Below are 21,513 nucleotides of genomic sequence, written 5' to 3' on the forward strand. Positions count from 1 at the left end.
AAACTATGGCTAGGGACGTTTCAAAATTTTGCGACGCCATTTTTACCTAATTTTGCAGCAAAAAGTACCCAGAAATGTACCTAAACAAACGCCATTTTGTAATGACGTCATTAAAAGTCACGTGACATGAGGATCGTCTTCCTCCATTTAGCCTTACGCCGTGCTACCGTTTAACCGTGCTGACAGTGATGCTGTAAAACCCACCACTATCCCATTGATTGTATGCATGCGCGTAATACGGGTGTCAAATAATCATCAAACACGCGACGTTAAAAGTGCTTATGTATGTATTTATGAGAAAAAAATTACTTGAATTAAGTTTTTGTTACTGCCTTTCTTTTGTGCAAAAGCACGGTACAATTGCTGTGTTGCCCTACATCATGGAGCACATTTAACTATTTTATGTCGCGCAGTGTAAAGTAACGCGGCGTATATTGAGGCAGGCGGTGAGATTTAACTCATGGAAAAAAAATATCGGAGCGTCTGCAGACTCGCGCAGTTTCTCGTGACATGGAGAGCTATCGTCTTTCCTTGAGACATTTTTGACGTCAAATGTGGCACCGCTGCCAACCGTTGATAAATGCGCGGCGTTTCTTGTTGTCCTTCAATACTTTGACTCTAACTGACACTGTACTGCAACGAGCTGGGATATCAGCTATGGGTCCTGCACGGAGGCCGACCGTGCTGGTCACACGACAGGACGTAGCTAAGGAAGCTTTGGACCTTCTCACAGACAAGTAAGAGAGGTTTTTTTTATGATCCTTGAAATCTTGAGTTTATTCTCTGACAGTGTTCATATCTTTCAGGTGTGATGTTGAAGTGTGGAATGAAGACAAGCCGATTTCCAGAACAGCTCTCCTGCAAAAGATAGCCGGCAAGGACGCGCTTTTTTGCTTGGTAACAGAGAAAGTCGACTCGGAGTTGTTGGACGCAGCTGGTAAAACGCAGTCCTTTGATAGATTTGTTGTTTTCCCATTTCATTTTGGTTTGGTCGCTAATTTGCTGCATCTCTCACAGGCTCCTCATTGAAGGTCATTGGCACTATGTCAGTTGGTTATGACCACATAGATATTTCACAGTGCACAAAAAGGTAACATCCCATGGTATTGTTTGTAGTGCGTTATTTCTGAAGCAAAATGTAGTAGTAAATGTTTTCTTGCAGACGAGTCGCAGTGGGTAATACTCCTCATGTGCTGACGGACGCAACAGCAGAGCTAGGAATTGCTCTGTTGTTAGCAACGGCTCGTCGTCTTTTCGAGGCTCATCAGGCAATAGGCAGGTAGTGAATTCTCATGATGTTCTTTCTGTAGAGTAGTACCTGCAGGTTTTTGATATTGGCTTATTGCATTAACCTCCGTAGTTGAGAGTAAAACAAAAGACAAATAGTTATGCACAGTATTTTTTAGCGAGATTCAGTGTAACTAAAAAATATCATTGTTGATATTTTTGCTTATAGTAGTACGCTCGTGGCTTCTAGTGAGGAATGTGCAAAAGTAACTTTTCACTTTGAAGCGAAGATTTTTTCTGTTTGAGCAACCAGACGATTTTTTGCAGTAGTGTATGTATGGGGAAGGTTAGAAACTGCGCGGAAGGACGAGGACAGGAGGTAAAGAAACGAACGCTGCCAACTGTTTATTCAAGAAAGCGAAAGCACAAGCTGTATAAGGTGGGAACTCAAGGCAGCGACTGCCTATGTCACTAGCACATGTACAGATAAACACAAGGGATAGAAATCTACAAAACAGCTGCAAAAGAACTAGTAACAGTACTTGAGACCAGGTGAATCAGCAAGGAAATCTGAAATCGCACCACACAATAGGTCTTGTCAAATTACTAAAGAACTATGAAAACAAGGATGTAAAGATGGTATATTGTCTCTTAACAAATAACTGGAGTAAAGGCAAAAAGTAACAAAATAAAAACATGTGCTATGGCAAACTAAGTGGTATAATGCAAAACAACAATTAGCAAGAGTAAAGGAAACGTTGAGGCGATAAATTGCGAGAAGAGTACGTAGATGGGAGAATGTAGATGGGAGAATGTAGAACAAAAATCAACCAAAGTAAAGGTGAAGGTGAGGCCATAAAACGTGGTAGGTCATGTGAAAATGCAAAAACAGGCATGAAGGCAGGGTAACAATAGAATGGGCAAAAAACAAAAACAGGTAAAAGATTAAAACTGTAGACTAAAACTTGTGAACTAGTAAAGACAGAGATGGTGAATAAACAGGACGTAAAAAGGTTTTGAAAAAAATTACAAGTGGCCTTCAAGAAGAGCGATTGCATTCAAATAGAAGCAAAAGGGACGGCGTTCTGACACATTTCTCTTTCATTTTTATGATCTGAAATGCTACCACCACCACCTTTCGGATCTGTCTTTCGACCTGAATAAAAAGCTCAGAGATGGTTTGCAAGGAATTCATCTTACCATTTTGGTTGCCATAGCACATGTTTTTATTTTGTCACTTTTTGCCTTTAGTCCAGGTGTTTGTTAAGAGACAATATACCATCTTTACATCCTTGTTTCAATAGTTTTTTTTTATTTTTTGTGCAAGATTTCCTTTGTGTTGCAATTTCAGATCTCCTTGCTTACTCACCTGGCCTCAAGTACTGTTACCAGTTCTTTTGTAGCTTTTTTATAGATTTCTCTTTCCTGTGTTTATCTGTACATGTGTGAGTGGCACAGGTGGTTGCTGCCTTGGGTTCCTGCCTTAAATAGCTTTGTGCTTTCACTTCCTTGAATAAACAGTTTGCAGTTTGTACCCGTGGTGTCGTGTTCATTTCTTTACCTCCTGTCCTTGTCCTTTTGAGCAGTTTGTAACCTTCCTCGAAAATGAACCAACTAGCCTGCAAGCATGTCCTACTAAAGTGTATGTATGGCTGCTGAAGTTCACAGGTTGCGCTGTGAAAAGCTGCGTAGAATGAACTTAACTGGGGTATTTTTTTTTTTCAAATAGAATTCAAAGCGCCATGCAAATTACATTATGATAGAAAGTAGCAACCATGTGAGTTTTGCTCTTCATTTTTGTGACCTGAAGAAATGGATTGCCCAAGAGTTAGAAGCATGTTATAACAATGAGGCATTCAAAAGCCACTTAATTAGCTTTTTCTTTGAAAGACCAGTCAAGCTACAGTCAGAGTAATAGTATCACAGTAGTTGTTTTGATCCTTTAGTGGCGTTCAACAACAGCCGAGAATGGCATCTGTAATCAGTGTGCTTAAAAGAAAGAATAAAACAGCAAGCTACCGTTTGAAGCCAAGCAAATAATTACTTTTAACTTCAGCGTGAGTTTAATGTACAGTAAGAAAGCTGTGTGACTGTTCCAAGTATTTACGGTTGAAGAGAAAATCTGCCTGGTCTGAAGGTCAAACCTGCAACCACCACCTTTCCAGGGTATTTGTGTTCCCACTAAGCTGATCTGGACAGCTTGCAGTGAGCATGGCAAGGCCAAATCCACCAACAACTAGCTGAAATGATGTTTGTCCATTGTATTCAGTACAGTTCTCTAAAGCAGAGGAGTCTTCAAACGAGAATAATTATTATTAACATCCACCTGAGCATACTTACTTAACCCATTAGGGCCCAAGAAAAATCTAACTCAGGGATTTCTTTCATTTTTAGCACATAATGCTCTCTTATAAAGAAAAACAAATTACTTGAATTTCGTTACGATTGCTTCATTTGCTCCGAAGTTACGCAGGTGTACTTTTTGTAGTACACTAGGTCTTCCCCATAGCACATGTGCTACTGCGCTCCACTCCTATACTTGGTGGCGTGAATTTTGATATTGTATATGTGATTTGTACACAGGGTGCGATATTACATGCCCTCATGAATCTTTTCTGGCTATACTGGCAACCCAGTTATTCTAATTTGCGCAGGATTCATTCTCCTTTTCAAAGAAGCATTATATACGGTTCAGCCAGAGCGTCTGCTAACTTCTGGTTGCTGTTTGTGAACGCGTAGGTAATGACGAGTAAAGTTTTAACCAAAGTAAAAATAGTCAGCGGGCTCGTATCTAGCAATTCGGTAAATTGTTCAGGCCTTCACAATTGCAAAGTGGAGCTTTCGTGTCAACAGCCGCTCCCACTTTTTCTCCCTGGTGCCGATGTAATAGCAGTTGACGGCTTGATCCGATCGGTGGACACCTTCCATACCACTTTTGTAAAAGGGGAGGAGTTTGGCTTACAAAAGTCCTGTTTTTCGTGCGCTCTAGGCCACCACTGCTTTGCAAACATGTAGACTCAATGCTATTATTGGTGCAGGCCATGCTGGTAACACTGTAGTCCTTTCTACAATAAAAGCACGTAACCTACACTATTCAAGCAAGAACCAATTTTTCCTGGCTGCTTCTATTCTGTTCCATTCTTTTGGCCGAGTGGGCACTTCCTAAACCCGTTTTGGCGAACGGTTCCTGTAGCCCGAAATTCCTACCGGCGGAGCGTTATCAGAATGGCTTGACTGGTAAAAAAATGGCCAAAAAAGATGAAATGGTCAAAAGTACTGAAATACCCTCAGGCAACGACAGGACAACGCGTGCTTGCAAAAATTTTTTTCAGTACTCAAGGACTTTCCACAGTAGGTGTGAGATGCATGACAGTAACCGTCTGCTCTGCAGAACATCCAGTTCTTATAACCAAAACTTTACTATAACCAATGAAAATCACACCATCGTCATATTCAGGATAGCTAGCGACAAGTACAGCAGTCTCAGAGGCCTTGCTGAGCAGACAAAGTGTTTTTTTTAAAGAATTGCAAGAAAGTATGAGATCTACGACATGGAATAAATAGGATCCCTTGTGCACACAGGAAGACCCAGCGTACTATAGAAAGTACAGCAGCATATAATTCGTCATAGCGCAAAAAACAGTAAAGGTGCGGGACATTTAAAGCACCCATTGTTTACTTTCGTCTTTTGTGCTGCTCTATATTCAAAACTATCCTGATATGTACATCAACGTGGCCGTGAAAAAAATATAAGGGAGCGACTACCGGTGCAGTTCTCGGGAAACAAACATCGTGATTTTTTACCATGGAAAGATGACATACTGAAAAAAGAAAACTCGAATTCTTAGTTAAGGGCTGTCGGCCAATCTCCTGGTGACAAAAGCATGACCTAGTTGAAAAGAAAAATTTAATCTTTCGTGTTGACATCATAAAAAAATTAACTGTACTTTTTAAAGTACGCTGGGCGCTAATGGGTTAATAGGTGTCTGTGGCATTCAGCTGGTGAGCAAAAGTTTGTTTCCGATCCTGACAGCGTTGGATGCATTGTGATAGAAGTGAAATTCAAAAAACACTCCTGTACTGAGATATTAGTGGGCACATTAAAGAACTCCAGGGTGGTCAAAATTAAACCAGAGCCTTCTGCTATGGTGTGCTTGGTTTAATAGGTTTTAGCTAGTTAAACCTTATTAACTCAAAACTACCTGAGGAATGCCCTGAAAGCACATAGGGACTAATCTTGCTATTAAAGATCAAAAAAGAGAAAAGTGCCCTAATTATGGCACTCCTGGCTCATACTATGGAATTCTTGTTTAATGCTTTTCTTTTCACTTCACAATGAAATTCCTTCATATCTTTGTACAATGTTGCGTTCTTCTGGCACTGCCAGGCTTTGTTATTCTTATAGAATATTCGGAGTCGCTGAATTGAGTTCTGCATTATTTATTTTGATGTTTGAAAAGTCGAAAAGCACATTTAACCTGTCTTAAGCAAATGAAAACATAAATATATGTGGCATGTGATGTTGCATTTGCAAAATATATTTTTTTATTAATTTGAATACTAAAATATTAGTCCTAAAAAAAATTGTCGATGGTAGTTGGGGCTTATGACGTCAGTATGTCCAAAGAAGTCCTGCTTGGTTCTTCACAAAGTCTGGCAGCTCAAGTGTGCAAGCCTATACCAATCTAGGAATACTATAACACCTATTTAAAGCAGCTGTCACGAAGTGTCTACTGGCCCGTATCCTGTCCATCACATGAGCTGGAAATTGCTTGCTTTGATCTGTCACTGCCTTGTAATTAACTAAACATTTTCTTGATTCAACTCACTCTTTCATACGTACCGTATAAGTGCTTGCGAGGAAACACTGGCAGAAAGTAAATTGCTACCTCTGTTTTACTGTTTTGTACAGCCATGCCTATCATGTATGATGTTTGTGAACTAGAAATTGGCCACTTAGCACACAGTCATTCGTGCTTTAAAGAAAGCAGAAATATTTGATAATACGTTCAGCAACTTTATTCTTCCTAAACTGAGCAAACAAACAAAAATGGTCGGTGTTCCATTTTTTAAATAATTTTTTGTGGTCTGCTACTCGGTGTAAGTTCGTAGTTCTGATAATCTGAGTAAAGGTATAATGCAGAAATGCCGATTTGCTGATAATTTGATGCATCGCAAGATTCAATTCTGTAATTTGGCATTGGTTGTGGGGGAGAAGCTGAAAGACTATTGTTAACCATGGCAACACAGCCATGTCTTACCATTACTATTCTGAGGACTGGTTACAAGAGTGCAGTTTTCAAATGTTGTGGCATGAAATATAGGCCATGAAATTTCACAGCTATGTGATATCTGTGTATGAGCTAGTTAGTCGCGTAAGATAGCACCTGAATGTTAGATACTAATTCAGGTTTCATTAATTCATTAGTGATTTGTTGTACAGCTTTACAGAAACAAAAAGTACATAGCTCGCTGTCTGAAGACATTAGTTTAATCGAAAATTCATTGCTATACCTGAATTTTATAATAGTCATATGATTTATTATATGGTATTCAGTTTGGTTTCATGGTTTAGTATTCATCCAAGTCGTTTGCAAGTAACCAAAATGAGGGCTGAGCTAGCAGTTGTTTCTTTGTGGCCAAGCTTTATTAAGTGCTTTTGCACTCTAAGCGGTTGGCATGATGTCTTGCCACAAAATTTCATCGTAGAGCTGTTACATAAAGAGATATCATCACCCTTAACAACATAGGTTCGGAAGCTGTGCACTGACTGAGTCGCTGACTTATAGCATACAGTCCAGAGCAAGTTTTCTATGAAAAACCAAAGATTTTTGTTTCAGTGGGGATTTGGATTCAGATCCTGAATGCACCGCGATGGATATTGTGCTCCTTGGGGGATTAAGGGGACGCTCCGAATCACCATTTAAAATATGCCACAAATCACATTCATTCTTAGTGTTCCCATTCTACAGGTGTGCTGTAATTCTAGAATGAACACATACCAACTTGTGTTATAAATTGAAAATTGTTCTGTATGCGGGAAAAAAACAGAAGCTATGTGTAGAATACTCTCTATTTTACTCTATTTTATTTTATGTTAGGTTTGCAGTGAGGAGCAGGCTAGAAGTTTATTTCAGTGTTTTGCTTTGAAATGCATTAAATGTACCCTATCTTGACGTTAAAAGTACAGGGACAAAGGACAACAGGAAACGAGCAGGACATGCCCTTTCTTGTCTGCCTCCTGCCATTCTTCTTCCCCTGTGGTGTTGAAATCGAGAATGAAATAGCAATTTGCTCAACCCTGTTCTGTTCTGCTTTAGTATCCTCTCATTTACAAGTCTGTTTTTTGGGACACCTCAAGTGAGCATTTTTAAGGCTGCTGTTACCAGGTAGGCAACGTCAGAAGGGGCTTGCCTAACAATTAAAAGACATTATATGGCGTTGACTCCTATAGCAGCCATCTGCTTATCACAGCCAAAAAAGCATTCCGGCACTTGTGACTGGCTGACATCAGCACACTCCTTGCTCAAGAAATCTTTTTTTTCTGCCTTAATATTTCAGTGGAGAGTGGGCCAAGCAAGCATGGAGCCCAACATGGATGTGTGGCTCAGAGATCAGGGGATCCACTGTTGGAATTGTCGGCATGGGCAATATTGGCAAGTCTCATGTCACCATTAATTCCAAATCAATCATTTGTTTGATCACTGCACATTTTTCGAAAAGTGGGTTGTCATTAACTGTAGATGGCAGAGGAAAATAATGACACAAGTATTATTCTCGATTCACCTGTACTGCATGCTGGTGCCTCTGCACTATGAAACCTTTGCGTGCCCTTTCCACCTGCATCAGCAGGTAGGTGTTCAACTGACGCTTCAAGGTAAAACCTTCGTTGCCATTTTATTTGTTCTTGAATGAAAGCTGTACTAAAACATTAATAGCAAGAGTTGTTATTTAGCTCATCACGTTATTTAGCTCTTTGGGCGTGACTTCTTGTGTTTTTGTTACTATTTTAATGAACAGTATATTCCAAGAAAGTGTCCTCTGCTAACTGTGAAGGTGCCCAGAAGCTACCTGTGTAAACGTGTGGGCCATTTCATGGTGTTAATTGTTAATTGAACTGACTTAATTAAAACATCCGGTTTATTCACACTGATGCTTTGGTCCTGTCTGCATCAACAAGGCTCCTCTTAGAGTTCATATTATCGAGGGTCAAGTGCACAATGCTGTGTTGCTTCAACCAAGGGCCATGAGAGATACAAACACTCAGACACTTAACGGAAATCTTTTTATCGAGCACTTTTAGAAGGGCATTTGAAAGTTGTCGTCTTGATACATGCAGAGCAGTAAATCAGTCATACCTAAAGATAAGGAAATACAGTAAGATATACTAACAGGGAACAGTGATGTAAACTTACACTTGTGTCACTTTGGTCATTGCAGTGTCATAATTATGATTTCAGGGTTTGGAATTCTTGAAAGGCTAAAGGCATTTAAGGCATCAAAGTTCCTTTATTTTTCAAGAGGTCACAAGCCAGCAGGTAAGTAAACAAGATTGTAATACCAATTATTGGGCATGCTTGCTTCAGTGTCGACATTCATTGCAAGGCCTGAGGTGGTCTCCTAAATTGTGAACTCCGTTTTGAATCAGGCCTACGAGCTCTTTTCATCCATCTTCACTCATTGAGCTCTAAACATTTTACAAAATTAGGTAAGTGTTCAGATATACCAGGGGTCTCAAACTTGCATTGCTGTGTGTAAGATACACATTCAGAAAATTTCATATCCTGCGGGCCAGAAGCTGGAGAATAATAAAGAGAAGGGGAGGGGGTAAATCACAGTTTTTTTTTTTTGTGTGTGTGTGTGTGTGTGAAGAGCATCAGTCTTGCAGTGTGTTAAATAAAATAAACTATGAAGGTAATTAGCCTTGTCAAGAGGTTTTATTTTTGAATTGCTGGAGTTACCCTTCAGTTATAAGCATGCTGCTGGCTTGAGGTTTAAACAATGCTTAGTAGAGACAAGGGTGCAATTTCAGGCGTTACGTCTTGTGCGGAGACTGTTTGCATGGTGGCTCTGAGCTGGTTGTCTGTCATCCTTGAACACAGAGCAGATTTGTTCACTTTCAATAAAGAGAAGAGGTTCTTGCACAGGTATGTGCTCCCGAACATGGCAATGATCCTTGTCGCTTGGTGCCACCGAGTATGAAGACCTACGTCTTCATACTGCTGTCGTAATGTGATGCTTGAAGTTCAGTAAGCTCCATTTGCAACTTGGGCTCAGTATCGTCGACTCGCACAGCGAAGGGCACAGAGAAAATTTCGAATTGTTTGGAGAGGTTGCGGCTGTCTTGAAACCGAATTTTGAATTCTTCCTCGAGACTCCTAAGCAAATCTGTGAAAACATCACAAGATTCTTGGGCAGTGTGTCCTACTGACTTGAGAGTTAGAAAGTGGCCTAGCTTATTCGCTTTTATCTGGCGGTGCCAGAGTTGTAATTCAGCCTTAAATGCACGAACGTCCTCGCTTATTTTTGTTTTTTTTTTGTTTTTCTAAAGTTCTACGTTCAAGATGTTCGGGTAATCCCATATGTATGTGAGAAATGCAACAGAACGAAGTTACTTCTCATTTGACAGCTCGGCAATTTTTTTCTCTTCCAAGAAGCTGTCGATTTTGTCTATCAGGTCAAAAAATCTCTTCACTTTTCTGCAGCTCAACCAGCGCATGTTGTATGGTATAGGATCTGCTGATGATCGCATTTTTTCTTGTAACAGAGAGGTGAACTGACAGTGGTTGAGTGCTCTTGAATGAATGAAGTTCACTGTTCCGAACACAGTGCCCATTACGGATTTCATATTTAATGTTTTCCTGCATAGTGCTTCTTGGTGTAAGATGCAGTGCACCACCACGAACTGTTCAGTGACTCCAAACCCTTCAAGCTTCATTCGCAAACATACAAGACCTCTCCTGCTTCCTACCATTGATAGAGCACCGTCGGTTGCCACACACACCATCCACTCCTGCTTCAAGCTGGTGCATTCAACAACTCCTTCAACCACCAAAATGGTGTCCGCTTCTGTAGTGGTGTCTTTCATCGGGACAATGTCGAGTAGTTCTGCTGCCATGTTGAGATTTTTTTCTACGTCCCAAATGAAGGTGGCACACTGGACGTTATCTGTAATGTCAATGCTTTCGTCAGTGATGAGAAAAAACGCGTTGAAGTAGACAACATCGGTTCATTAAGGCATTTTCAATACAGTGACCTATCTCAGTAATTCTCTCCGCAACGGTATTGGGTGCAAGGCTTACCTTTTCAAATTCCTTTTTCTTGCTAGGACAGATAGTGCCTGCAGCTTCAAGCAAGCAGTTTTTCACAAAAAACCCATTGGTGAAAGGTTTTGCATATTTTGCAATTAGATGGGAAATAATGAAGCTTGATTTCACTGTTTCTTCCGCTGTTTTCGTAGGCTTTTGGAAAAATTCTTGCTGTCTTCTGAGTGACGCCTTCAGTTGATCCACTTTATCATCATGCATCTTTCCAGTTAATGCGTCATACTTGTCGTGGTGACAGGACATGAAGTGGCATCGCACATTGGGCTCCTTTGGCACAGACATGGTCCGACAGCAGATTAAACACATTGCCTTGTCCTGTGAGTGGTGAAGGAATATGGCTGTTCCCAATGAGGTTAAAAACACCGCTTTTCACCTTCATTTTTTCAGTTTGTTGGAGCCTTCGACAGTGACATTTTCCAACATTGAACTTTCACTACAAAAAGCATATGTTCTTACAGCCGCAAGGACTTAGAAAATATTGAAATAGATGTGGCAGAAGTTTGGTTTGGTTTATTGGGGTTTAACGTCCCGAAGCAACTTAGGCTATGAGGGACGCCGTAGTGAAGGGCTCCGGAAATTTCGACCACCTGGGGTTCTTTAACGTGCGCTGACATCGCACAGCACACGGGCCTCTAGAATTTCGCCGCAAGTTCGATCTAGGTCTATCGCCGTGTGGTGTTTGGTACGATGACGTGCTTACTACAGCTTCCCAAATAATGCTGCCAAGGGTGAGAAAAACAGGAAGAACCCTCCTTAAGAAAGTGTGTGTAGTATATGGTACATGGATTTCAACGTCTCCAAGTGGCAAGTGGGCTATGAGGCATGCAACAAGTACCTCTGGCTAAGAGGGCGACCCCTCAACCCAAACTGTATGCCTTTGCAGGAACGCTTGCATTAACTCTACAATTATTGGTACTCACTGAATGCTCTGAAGAAAACAAGCAAAGGTGGTGGCCAGCTTAATTTCGTCTTCATTCTGTGTGCCTCAACACTGCTCTGGAAGTCTTCAATAGCTAAAATTGTTAGATGATAGCGTATAAACGTGTGTAAGGGCCACACCCATGTATGGGCCGCACCCCATTTTTCCCAATGAAATGTTAAATATCCGTGTAAGGGCTGCACCCGAACTTTCCATGACCCACGCTGGAATAGCCTTCTAAATGCATGCGCTGTGGCCTCCGCGATCAGCTCTGGCTGCGAGTAACGGTGTGCTTGATCACGGAGGCTGCGCGTGCGCACAGGAGCTTCCAAGTGCCGTCCACAAATGGCGCCCGAGGCCGCGGGTCATCATCATCATCATGAATTTTTTCCTCCGCCGCAACCTTCCGCTGTCCACATCTGCATCAGTATCGCCAACTCCAGCTTTTTGTGTAGTGTTAGCATGTTAGTTCACTGTAATTGGGGCTTTTGCGTGCTGCCGCCGAGTGTTGCGGTTTTAGCACGATGGGAGTTAGCTCTCGAACACGGCAAGCATACGGCGGGCATGAAATTTGACATGGCCGAGAAGTTTGCCGATGATGGCGCAACCAAAAGGATGCATTGAGGAACATAAGTTGCAAAAAGCGCGCTTTCCGAGGCAAGCTGTACGAGTTTCTTGAACTGGAAGAACTGCTCTACTATGGGATGAAAATGCGGAACCATTGTTCCGCATTTTCCGCTGTGCCACAGTGGGCACGTGGCGCAGTTTCCTGTGAGATGAGCATGCACCGAGCACAGCACCAGCTCAGAGTTGAAATACTTCGCAAGTGACAATTGAACGTAGAATAAATGCTTAAAAAAATTTTTTTTTTTTGCACATCGCGTGTATGGGCCACACCCCGAAAACTGGCCCTTGAATCTGGAAAAAAAAGTGTGGCCCTTACACGCGTTTATATGATAATCTCCACCAGCTAACCACGCAGCCCTTCATACTTGTAGCCTTTCTCACTGTGGTTGTCCTGGTATTTCGAGCTCTGATTTTGCTGTTAAACTGCTTAAAACGGGGAAATGTAAGTGAAGGTAAGAGCGAGGTTTCAGGACTGAGGGAGGACAAAGCTTTTGTACGGTTGCCGGCAGTCAGGAGGTCTGGGACTGAACGGAAAGAAATGAATGGTAGGTGGGCTTCTTTTGTCCTTCTTTTCGGTAAGGAGGTGAGAACTTAACAAGGGCTGCAGGCACCGCTTCCCCTCCCCCCTCCCCAACCAAAAAAAAAATTGCGCTGCTCTTCTGGACTACTTACATAGGCATGCTTTGTGTGCAATCTGAGATGTGCCCTCAGCATCTTCAGATCTTTCATTAGTTGCCTGTAGCTGCCCATCTAGTCTTCGGAATGCACTTTCACTGAATGAACAAAACTGCATTGTTGCTAGAGTGCTGCCGGAGACGGACAGGACAGGTAATGGGTGAATTTACCGACTACCTGTGTGGTGGCTACTGGGAAGTGCATCGTCCGTACCTTTTATTACCTTCTCAATACTTTCACCTCGGTACAAGCGAAAAGTTAATGACTCACAATCATTTACTGGCTTTCGATTTCCACACTAGGGATTCCCACTCTGGTGTGGAAATTGTCCACTCCGCGACAGCTTTCTATGGCTCTGCAGCAAAGGCTTTGCAGGAAATTGAAGGAGGCGGGCTTTTGTCCCTGTGCCATGGGGAGTGGTTCGTTGTTCGATTTAGGGGAGAGTGAGATAGAGAGGGAGGGTTGTCGGGCGTCTCGCTCCTTGTGCACTCTTGAAGGAGGCTGACATCTGTCTGAAGGTAAGGTAGGTTAAGGGGTCCCTGCTTCGTTTTCTGTCTTCAGAGAATGACTGTTGTCTACGGACGTACCTTTCTGGCCAATTTCATTTGGAAAACAAGTCTGGTGGTGAAGCTGGCACGGGATTTCGGAACAAAGAGATGAAATTTGAGGGCCCTCTGCAGGCCACATGTTTGAGACCCCTGAAATCATAGAGTTTCTTACTATTACCTAGAGGGAAAGCTGGCGACCCCCCCTATGGGAGTTTGCATGGCGACCCCTCGAGACCACTTCAGCCACCATGGGCGCTCAAAGCATCATGGGGCGGTGAGCTACTTGTTGCGGAACTGCAACTTTTGGCCAAAAAATAAAAAAAAAATAAAGCTGTTCAATAACTACAAACGTCCTAACATTCAATATCTTGTCTAGTGATTGCTACAAACGAGCAGAAAAGCATTTAAGTGCAAAGTTTGCCCAAAATAAGAGGCGACTCGCTCTCCTATTGGCCAAGTAATGAACACTATAAAAACTAATATTTCGTAATTAACAAGCGCATTTTTAAAAGTAAATATGTTTTCAAAAAAAATGTTGTTGCTTAGATACTTTAAGAAGTTTTTTAATGGCATTTCGGAAGAGTAAAACCTTTATTGGCGTCGTGTGTCTAAGCGTTTTCACTACTATGACTTTTGCACACTGCGTTCGCGCGAAAGTCGTCTGCGCACACACAAACAACGTTTTCGGAATGAAACTTCTTAGTAGTGCCACTCTGTGTTCCCGAAAAACTACGACTGTTCCGCAACAAGTAGCTCACCGCCCCATGATGCTTTGAGCGTCCATGGTGGCTGAAGTGCAGCGCCGCCAGCTTTCCCTCTAGGTAATAGTAAGAAACTCTATGCCTGAAATGTACTATAATTGGATACAACTCAAGAATGAAGTGGCAGGTGCCCCTCAAAGGAGGCCCTCCAGCCAGTGGCGTCGACCAACTGTCATGGCCTCTTAGCTAGTCTGCTTAATTCATCGTTGATCCCCTTGCTTTTGCCTGCCCCCTGGGATGTCACACTGGCAGGTGCAAGGGTTATAGTAATTGCTCGACGCTATTGGCTGAAGGGTCTCCTCTGAGAGGCATTTGCAGCTTTTATTTTGTATCAGACTGTAGAGTTTATGAAATTCAGACTCATTAATTCTGGTGCATGCCAAACATGCAATGTGCTTGGAAGTGACCACGAAATCTTATTAATTTCATTCGCTTGCAGACCTGCGTTTAACACAGTGTGTTTGTATTTTTTTTTTAAGGAGTTTTTCTCTCATGCTGTTTATGTCATTAGTTTTATGTGAGTTTGCACTTTATATGACATAAAGTAAGGGAAAGAGACATTGGTCAAGTCACTGTGATAAGGTCAGAGGTTTACTTAATTTTGATGTTACATCATAAGCTGCTTCCAAGGGAGACATATTGCAATTAGGAACTCCTGCATTGCGTTATGCTTTGAATAACTTTTTTTTTTCTTTTTTTGTTCTGTTGATATAGCTGAAGCATTGGGTGCTCAGTTTACAAGGCTGGATGAATTGCTAAAACTGTCGGACTTTGTGATAGCCTGCTGTGCCCTCACACCTGAGACAAAAGGACTGTTTAATAAGGAGGCCTTCACCATGATGAAAAGCACAGCCACATTCATCAACATAAGCAGGTATGCCAGAAATAAAAGTTTGACACTGTGTGCTGTGTTGAGGTCCAGTCAGAGGTACTTTATTTTCTCATTTCTCACTGCTGCCTTTTGTTGTACCGAATTTTTGCTTCAACTTTAAAATCTTTACTTTAAAATCATTCTGCATCTGCACCACCGAGTTCCTTGTCCTTTGCTTGGTATTGATCACTGTGAGGTCATTGAGTTCATTTTTTTAATGCCCTGTATCTCTCCAGTTGCTGATGGAAATTACACATTCTGATTTTCTGTGTATGAGAGCGTTGAAATCAATATGGTGTGAAGGCAAAAGCATTACACACTGCAAGATGAATTTTTATAATGCTGGGTTGGTCCTAAGGTTCATTATCTTCAACAACATCAAAAGTAAGCAGTGAGGTATGAGTGTGCCAAGAGGGAGATGACCAGGCTGGTGAAATATCCTGAATGATGTCATTTCTTTTCTGACTTGCACTTTTTAAGACATGAAGGCTCACTGCATGCTTTTGTTTTATGATATGAAATAAAACTGGACTGCACATTGTTCACTGAAACCAGTGACAGCACCTAGGGGAAGTGAGGTGTGGTGGCCGCCGCCCCAAAAAAACTTGCCTGCCCTTATAAAAAACTGCTCAGCGCTTCCTTCAGCCCACATTAGGGCCTCTGGCCGGTTGCGAGTATGTGAAGCTATCACTGCTGTATTTTGTTCATTTTATATTTTTTATCTCTTTGAGCAGCAATGCCACAGTGGCATCATGTCTCCCCAAAAACTGGAGGGGACACTTGAGCTCCGTCTTAAAGGGTGTGACTTGGTAGCATTAATGGGTCCCTTCAGCTGTCTGGGCTCCTTTTTGTGTGCCGCGTTGCACACGTGCACACTGTTCTTTCTTTCACCATCACACAACACTTAACCCACCTTTGAGAGTATAGTGCGACAACATTAGAGATCCTTCCCACTCAACCCGTGTACTGTGCGATGTCAGTGCACGTTAAAGAACCCCAGGTGGTCGAAATTTCCGGAGCCCTCCACTACGGCGTCCCTCATAGCCTGAGTCGCTTTGGGACGTTAAACCCCACAAAACAAAACCAAACCTTCCCACTCAAGTGCTCCTTCCCTGTCGCCTAGAATCTGCCTGCATGCCCATATACACGGAATTGGTCATTCTCTGCTTTACACTTATAGATTGCGGGGAATCCCCATACCACTCTTGGCACAGTGCTGCAGCAGTAAAGTGGTACGCCACTGCCACAGCAGGTGGCTGTTTAAGGGAAGACACTGCTTTTAAATCGCAAAGATGTTGAAAACAAATTGAATTTTAGAAAACACCATATTTTGTATCCATATGGTCTTTCTAATTGTATCCTGAAAGATTCACCCCGAAAGCAGCTCAGGAGTGACCTTAAAAAATGTTTTTTTGTGACCGTAGGTAGCAAAAAACTTGCTGAGATCCCCTTGGCAATGCCAGTTTTCTCCAAAGTGTTTTTTGACCTGACCTCCCTGCGCTTGCAGAAAGCATAGCATGACAATGGCTTCGTGGATTTTCTTGCGGTTTGTTGCGTTGTGATCCTTGATAAGTTTTCTATGCAGTGGCTTTCCTTCTGAATTACTTTCTTGTTTTTTCATTCTGTCGGTAATCTTACATGACACCAATGAGTGCATCATGCAAGCATGGATGTAATGCTCTGTGTAGAAAAAACTCGGGTTGATAAAAATATTTAGAGAATGATGCTGCACAAACCATTTTTTTGGCTAAAATATAAGAGCAGCTCTAGGCTCCTACCATGTTTTGTTGTCACGCTAAGCTTTCTGCAAGTTTGGTATAGCAATGAAGCATGTAAAAATTTATAATGTCAAAACTACTGAAGATATATGAGTTAAAATTTATATTTATTCATCCAGTGCACTTGCCAATAAGCATGCCAAATTTCATTGCTCTATGGCAAAAAATATTTCACCTCCGAAAGCCGCGTTCCCCTTTAAAACGCAGCCACTAGTGGCGCTTGTTAGACCCAGGTTGCTCTTCCGGATCAACCTCTCGCGACCAACCATTAGTTCAAAGGGTCCCTGAAAAGGGTGTTCGAGGTTGCCTATAATACGCTAGCATTATGTGGAGTACAGTACAGACCACCGAGTGTTCGTGCCACTTACTAGACCTCAAAAGCAAACCGGTCATTTACAATATAGTTTTAAAAATTCGCGCCTCGCGGCGATCTGCCGTGCCGGAATCATCGTGCAACGCTTCATGCCGCGCCCTTTACGTCACCAGCAAAGGGCTGCCATTGGTTCGCTGTGATGCCTCTTTCTGACGTCACGCAGCTGCCATGGCCACGGCCGCCCCCTCTCCTCGTTGGCAGCTGGCGGGGGGGCCGATATGTCAGAGTGCAAAAAGTGATGAGAGGAGAGAAAAAGGCGCGAAGACACGTAAATTCAGATTTTGACTGGAGATAACTCAGCTTCCACAAAACACATTAAGAAAATTCTTGCTGGAGGATATTTGTGAAGCGGCGTCCCTTAGCATCCTAGGCATACCGCAACTTTATTGGGAGCCCCTTTAAAGCCCCTTTAACTTTTACCTGGCCAGTTTGCTCACAATCCAGTGGGCAGCTTGCCACCTGCCACAGTGGACAGGTCATGATGAAGTTTCAGGGTCATGTGACCTAAGTGGCAGGTGGGACACCTGCTTTTCTCGACACACCAACGACGCCAGGGTTGCCACTGAACGAAACCCTAACACTATCGCATTAAAATTTGACTCGCCACTCCGCTATGAAGGTCCTGACGCTGTTCATGTTTGTATAAGCTTTCAGGCATTTGCAAGTGACGTTCGTTCATGCTGCGTGTGTAATAAAGCACTGAACGAAAGTTGCCCAGCAAACCTGTTGCGTGCTTTAATGTGGAGTGTAGCACAAGCCTCTTCATAGTTTGGAGTACAGTGTGAAACGTATTAGTGCAAACTTTAGTACCCATTGTTTTTTTTTTTCTTCCAGGTCCCTGACTCTTAAACTAGAGGGCTGTTGAAAGTCAATGAGTGTTTAAGTTTAGAGAAGGGATGTTGTTATATTTTTCTAAATATGTTTTTATAAATGTTGCAGAAGGCATCACTTTGGTGACTGTACTTGTAGTTTACCACAATTTAGCATAGGCAAGGCAGGTATTCATAGTGGTTTTATTTTTATTTTATGATTTTTTAAAGCTTGCTGTAGTGTTTTCTTGTGTAATAGACTGGAATTATGATCGGAAGCAAGATTTGGAAGTTGACATTTTTAACTTCTAAATTATAGAGATTGAAAGATGGGATGAAGGGAGTAGGTGTCTTCAATTAATGCTGTATTCATTGTGTGGCTCCTGGCATTAACTCTTTTTTTTTTCTTTTTTTCAGGGGCCAAGTTGTAGATCAAGATGCACTCTATGAAGCCTTGAGTAGTGGAAAAATCAGGTCTGCTGGATTGGATGTTATGACACCAGAGCCACTTCCCGTAGATCATCCACTTTTGAAGTTGCCAAACTGCGGTGAGCATATGACTTGTGTGAACTTTAATTAGTTGCAGTACAGTGTAGAATAGGGACCTAGACAGCATAATTTCCTTTGTCAGCACTTTTTTCTCCTTATGGGTGAAAGATGTTCATCTTTGACAACAGCAGTCAGCTGTCCAGGAGATTTAATTAGTACTCATTGCTGCAAACAACTTGAGTACTCAGCATTTGAGCTGAAATGAGGGCAGGAAAGCACGTAAAGAATGACAGCTATTAGATGTTATGTGGCAGATAACTTTTTTTAGTGCAAAAGCACTTCACTAGCAAAGCTGAAAAACCCGAGATATGTGTGAAGCCTCAACCTTTGACGGATTGTCAGTGGCGGAGGCCTTGTGCAGCTGCTCCATCAACGCACGGAACCATGTGCATGTGCATGTGACATGTTTGATAGTGTGATTTGCGTGATTGTGACTTTAATATGTAATACCACCACTACTTTCTTTCCCATCAGGTCCTTAATCATTTCCTGTATTCCACAGGGTTCATGGTTAAGGACCATTTCTGTAAGAGAGTGAACCCCTCTTATGACCTGTGAGACCAGTTTGTGGGTGAATAAATTCTAGGAAAAAGAGTGTAGCTTTGATACTGAGGCAAAAATTTTCTGTTGGCCATAGTGGTCTGTCTTGGCCTTGTGTTAGAATTGTCATGTTGTGTGTCGTCCACACGTGCATTCATTGATCATTAACTTCAGGGTCCTGAGCATGATTATGTCATGTAATGTAATTATATGCACCTTACATTGTTGCCAAACACTTGTAATCATCATTAAGCCGCAGCGATGGCTCAGTGGTTATGGCGCTCGGCTTCTGACCTGGAAGGCGCAGGTTTGATTCCAGCTGCAGGGTCACGTTTCGATGGAGATAAAATGCTAGAGACCCATGTACTGTGCAGTGTCAGTGCAAGTTAAAGAACCCCAGGTGGTCGAAATTTCCGGAGCCTTTCACTATGGCACCCCTCATAGCCTGAGTCGCTTTGGGACATTAAACCCCCATAAACCATAAACTTGTGATCATCGTCTGATTGAATATTCTCTCCTAGTAATATTTGTTTTTCACTTCCCTCATGCATATTTTTTGCATCAGCTGCCCTATGTGGTCTGCCTTGAGTACATTTTATAATAAAAGCTCATGACTGGCATCTGTCATCCAAATTCATAGTATTCATGTGCAATGTAACTTGTGTGTTGGCACTGTGGTGAGATTGTCATTTTTTCTTTCTCAATGTAGTGATACTGCCACACATTGGAAGTGCAGCAACAGAGACCAGGACTGCAATGGCTGTTCTGACTGCACAAAACATCTTGGCTGCCCTCGATGGCATCAGTATGCCTGCTATGGTGTGTTAGACTGCTACCAGCACGTCATGTACACAGAACAATAGTTTTCCTGGACATACATATGTATGAAGAAATATAGTGGTATGTTATTTAATTATGATCTACCATTCTTTTTTCAGCATGTAGTGTTTTTAGGGTTCGTACTGAAAAGCAGACGGATTAATAAAGGAGCATTGTATCGAGCGGCAGCAAACATGGGAGCAATGACTCGTAGCTGAAATTTTGTTTGACATCTGAGAAGATGTATGGAAGACCTGAGCAAAACACATTAAAGGTGCACTAAAGAGGAATCTGAACTCGTCTTTTTACCGTGGGAACTTGATCTACATGTTCCGAGCGTTCTTAGAAATTTCGAATTATTGTCCTGTGTGGCCAATCTCCCTAATTTAAATCGGATTAAACTCCCAGCTCCTGCCTTTTTTTTGAACTCACTCCTGATGGGTAGGAGTAGTCAACCAATCTTTCAGCCAGTCCTGTGATGGCTTGCCAGTCTGCCATCAGCGGAGTGATACGTGGTGATTGGCAAAAGCAAAGAGTCCACGCGTATTTTTATTTCCGTGGGCCTAATTTTCATCTGTGTAATCTCTAAGTGGGTGTATTTATTCACAGAAGCCTGAAAAACAAAATAAAAATGAAAGCGAAGGCACCAAGCGACTGCCTGAAAGGCACTTCCACGCCTTAGTTGAGTCGCCCTGCTTTCAGCGGTGAGTTAAAAAAAAGGCGAGAGCCGGGATGTTTAATCCAATTTGGCTGCATAGGACAATAATTCGAAGTTTCCAAGAATGCTCGGAATGTGTAGATCGAATGCCCCGCGGTAAAAACACGAGTTCAGATTCCTCTTTAGTGCACCTTTAAAATAAATTGAGAAACGAAGAAACAAATTATGTATGCCTACATTTAGTACTGCATTTACCTTGCTTAAGGAACTCAAATTCTTTGATGCAGTGATATGCATAGACAATTTGCTAATGTGCTAGTTGCCATTCTTCACAATATGATACACATCAAAGATTTCCCAAGCAGAGATTTCATAAGACCCCTTGTTGAGCACATAAATGCAAGTTTTTGTGCATTTTTATTTTACTCTGTATAGTTTTTCTGGTTGCAGAAAAAAAAAATTGGTGATTTCATGTTAAAAACCTCTTTACCTGCTCTTTTGTATATCTCAGAAAGTGTGATACCAAAACATGATATGCACCACCGTAGTGGCTCATTGGTTATGGCGCTCAGCTGCTGGCCCGAAAGACATGGGTTCAATCGTTGACGCGGTGGTCGAATTTCGATGGAGGTGAAATTCTAGAGGCCTGTGTACTGTGCCCGTGCCCTTCACTACGGCGACCCTCATAGCCTAAGTAGTAGCTTTGGGACATTAAACCCCCATAAACCAAAACAGAATATGCCTTTTTGTGATTATATACATAAGCATTGCTGTTCTTCATTAGCATTTCATGAGAAATTTCTTGCATGTAGTGGTAGTCCTAGTAGTACGTTTGCTCAGCATACATTTGTTGAGAATGCTAAACAATATTACTAATTACCATTTTGAGCTTCAGCCCCCTTCACATGATTGTAAACCTATACCAACTTGGCAAATTATAGGGTGCCATTAACGAATACTTCTTATCAAAGCAGCACCTCTGCACTCATTGGCAGACTTCCCTTCGCAAATTTCTTCAAGGATATCTTAAATG

General features: G+C 42.0%; 1 protein-coding gene across 1 annotated transcript; it reads left to right on the forward strand.

Annotated features, from left to right (window-relative positions):
* Positions 1 to 447: 447 nt before the first annotated feature.
* Positions 448 to 19,896, forward strand: LOC149352191 (glyoxylate reductase/hydroxypyruvate reductase-like). Its single transcript, XM_089581351.1, has 9 exons — positions 448 to 737; positions 807 to 937; positions 1,018 to 1,090; positions 1,163 to 1,279; positions 7,789 to 7,883; positions 8,688 to 8,765; positions 14,798 to 14,957; positions 18,332 to 18,462; positions 19,713 to 19,896. Exons 1-9 carry the CDS (start codon positions 553 to 555, stop codon positions 19,829 to 19,831), a joined length of 1,089 nt encoding a protein of 362 aa, XP_089437477.1. The 5' UTR covers positions 448 to 552; the 3' UTR covers positions 19,832 to 19,896.
* The last annotated feature ends 1,617 nt before the right edge of the window (positions 19,897 to 21,513 follow it).

Source organism: Amblyomma mixtum, chromosome 3 (assembly GCF_055824585.1).
Source record: "Amblyomma mixtum isolate Tamu chromosome 3, ASM5582458v1, whole genome shotgun sequence".
NCBI lineage: Eukaryota > Metazoa > Arthropoda > Arachnida > Ixodida > Ixodidae > Amblyomma > Amblyomma mixtum.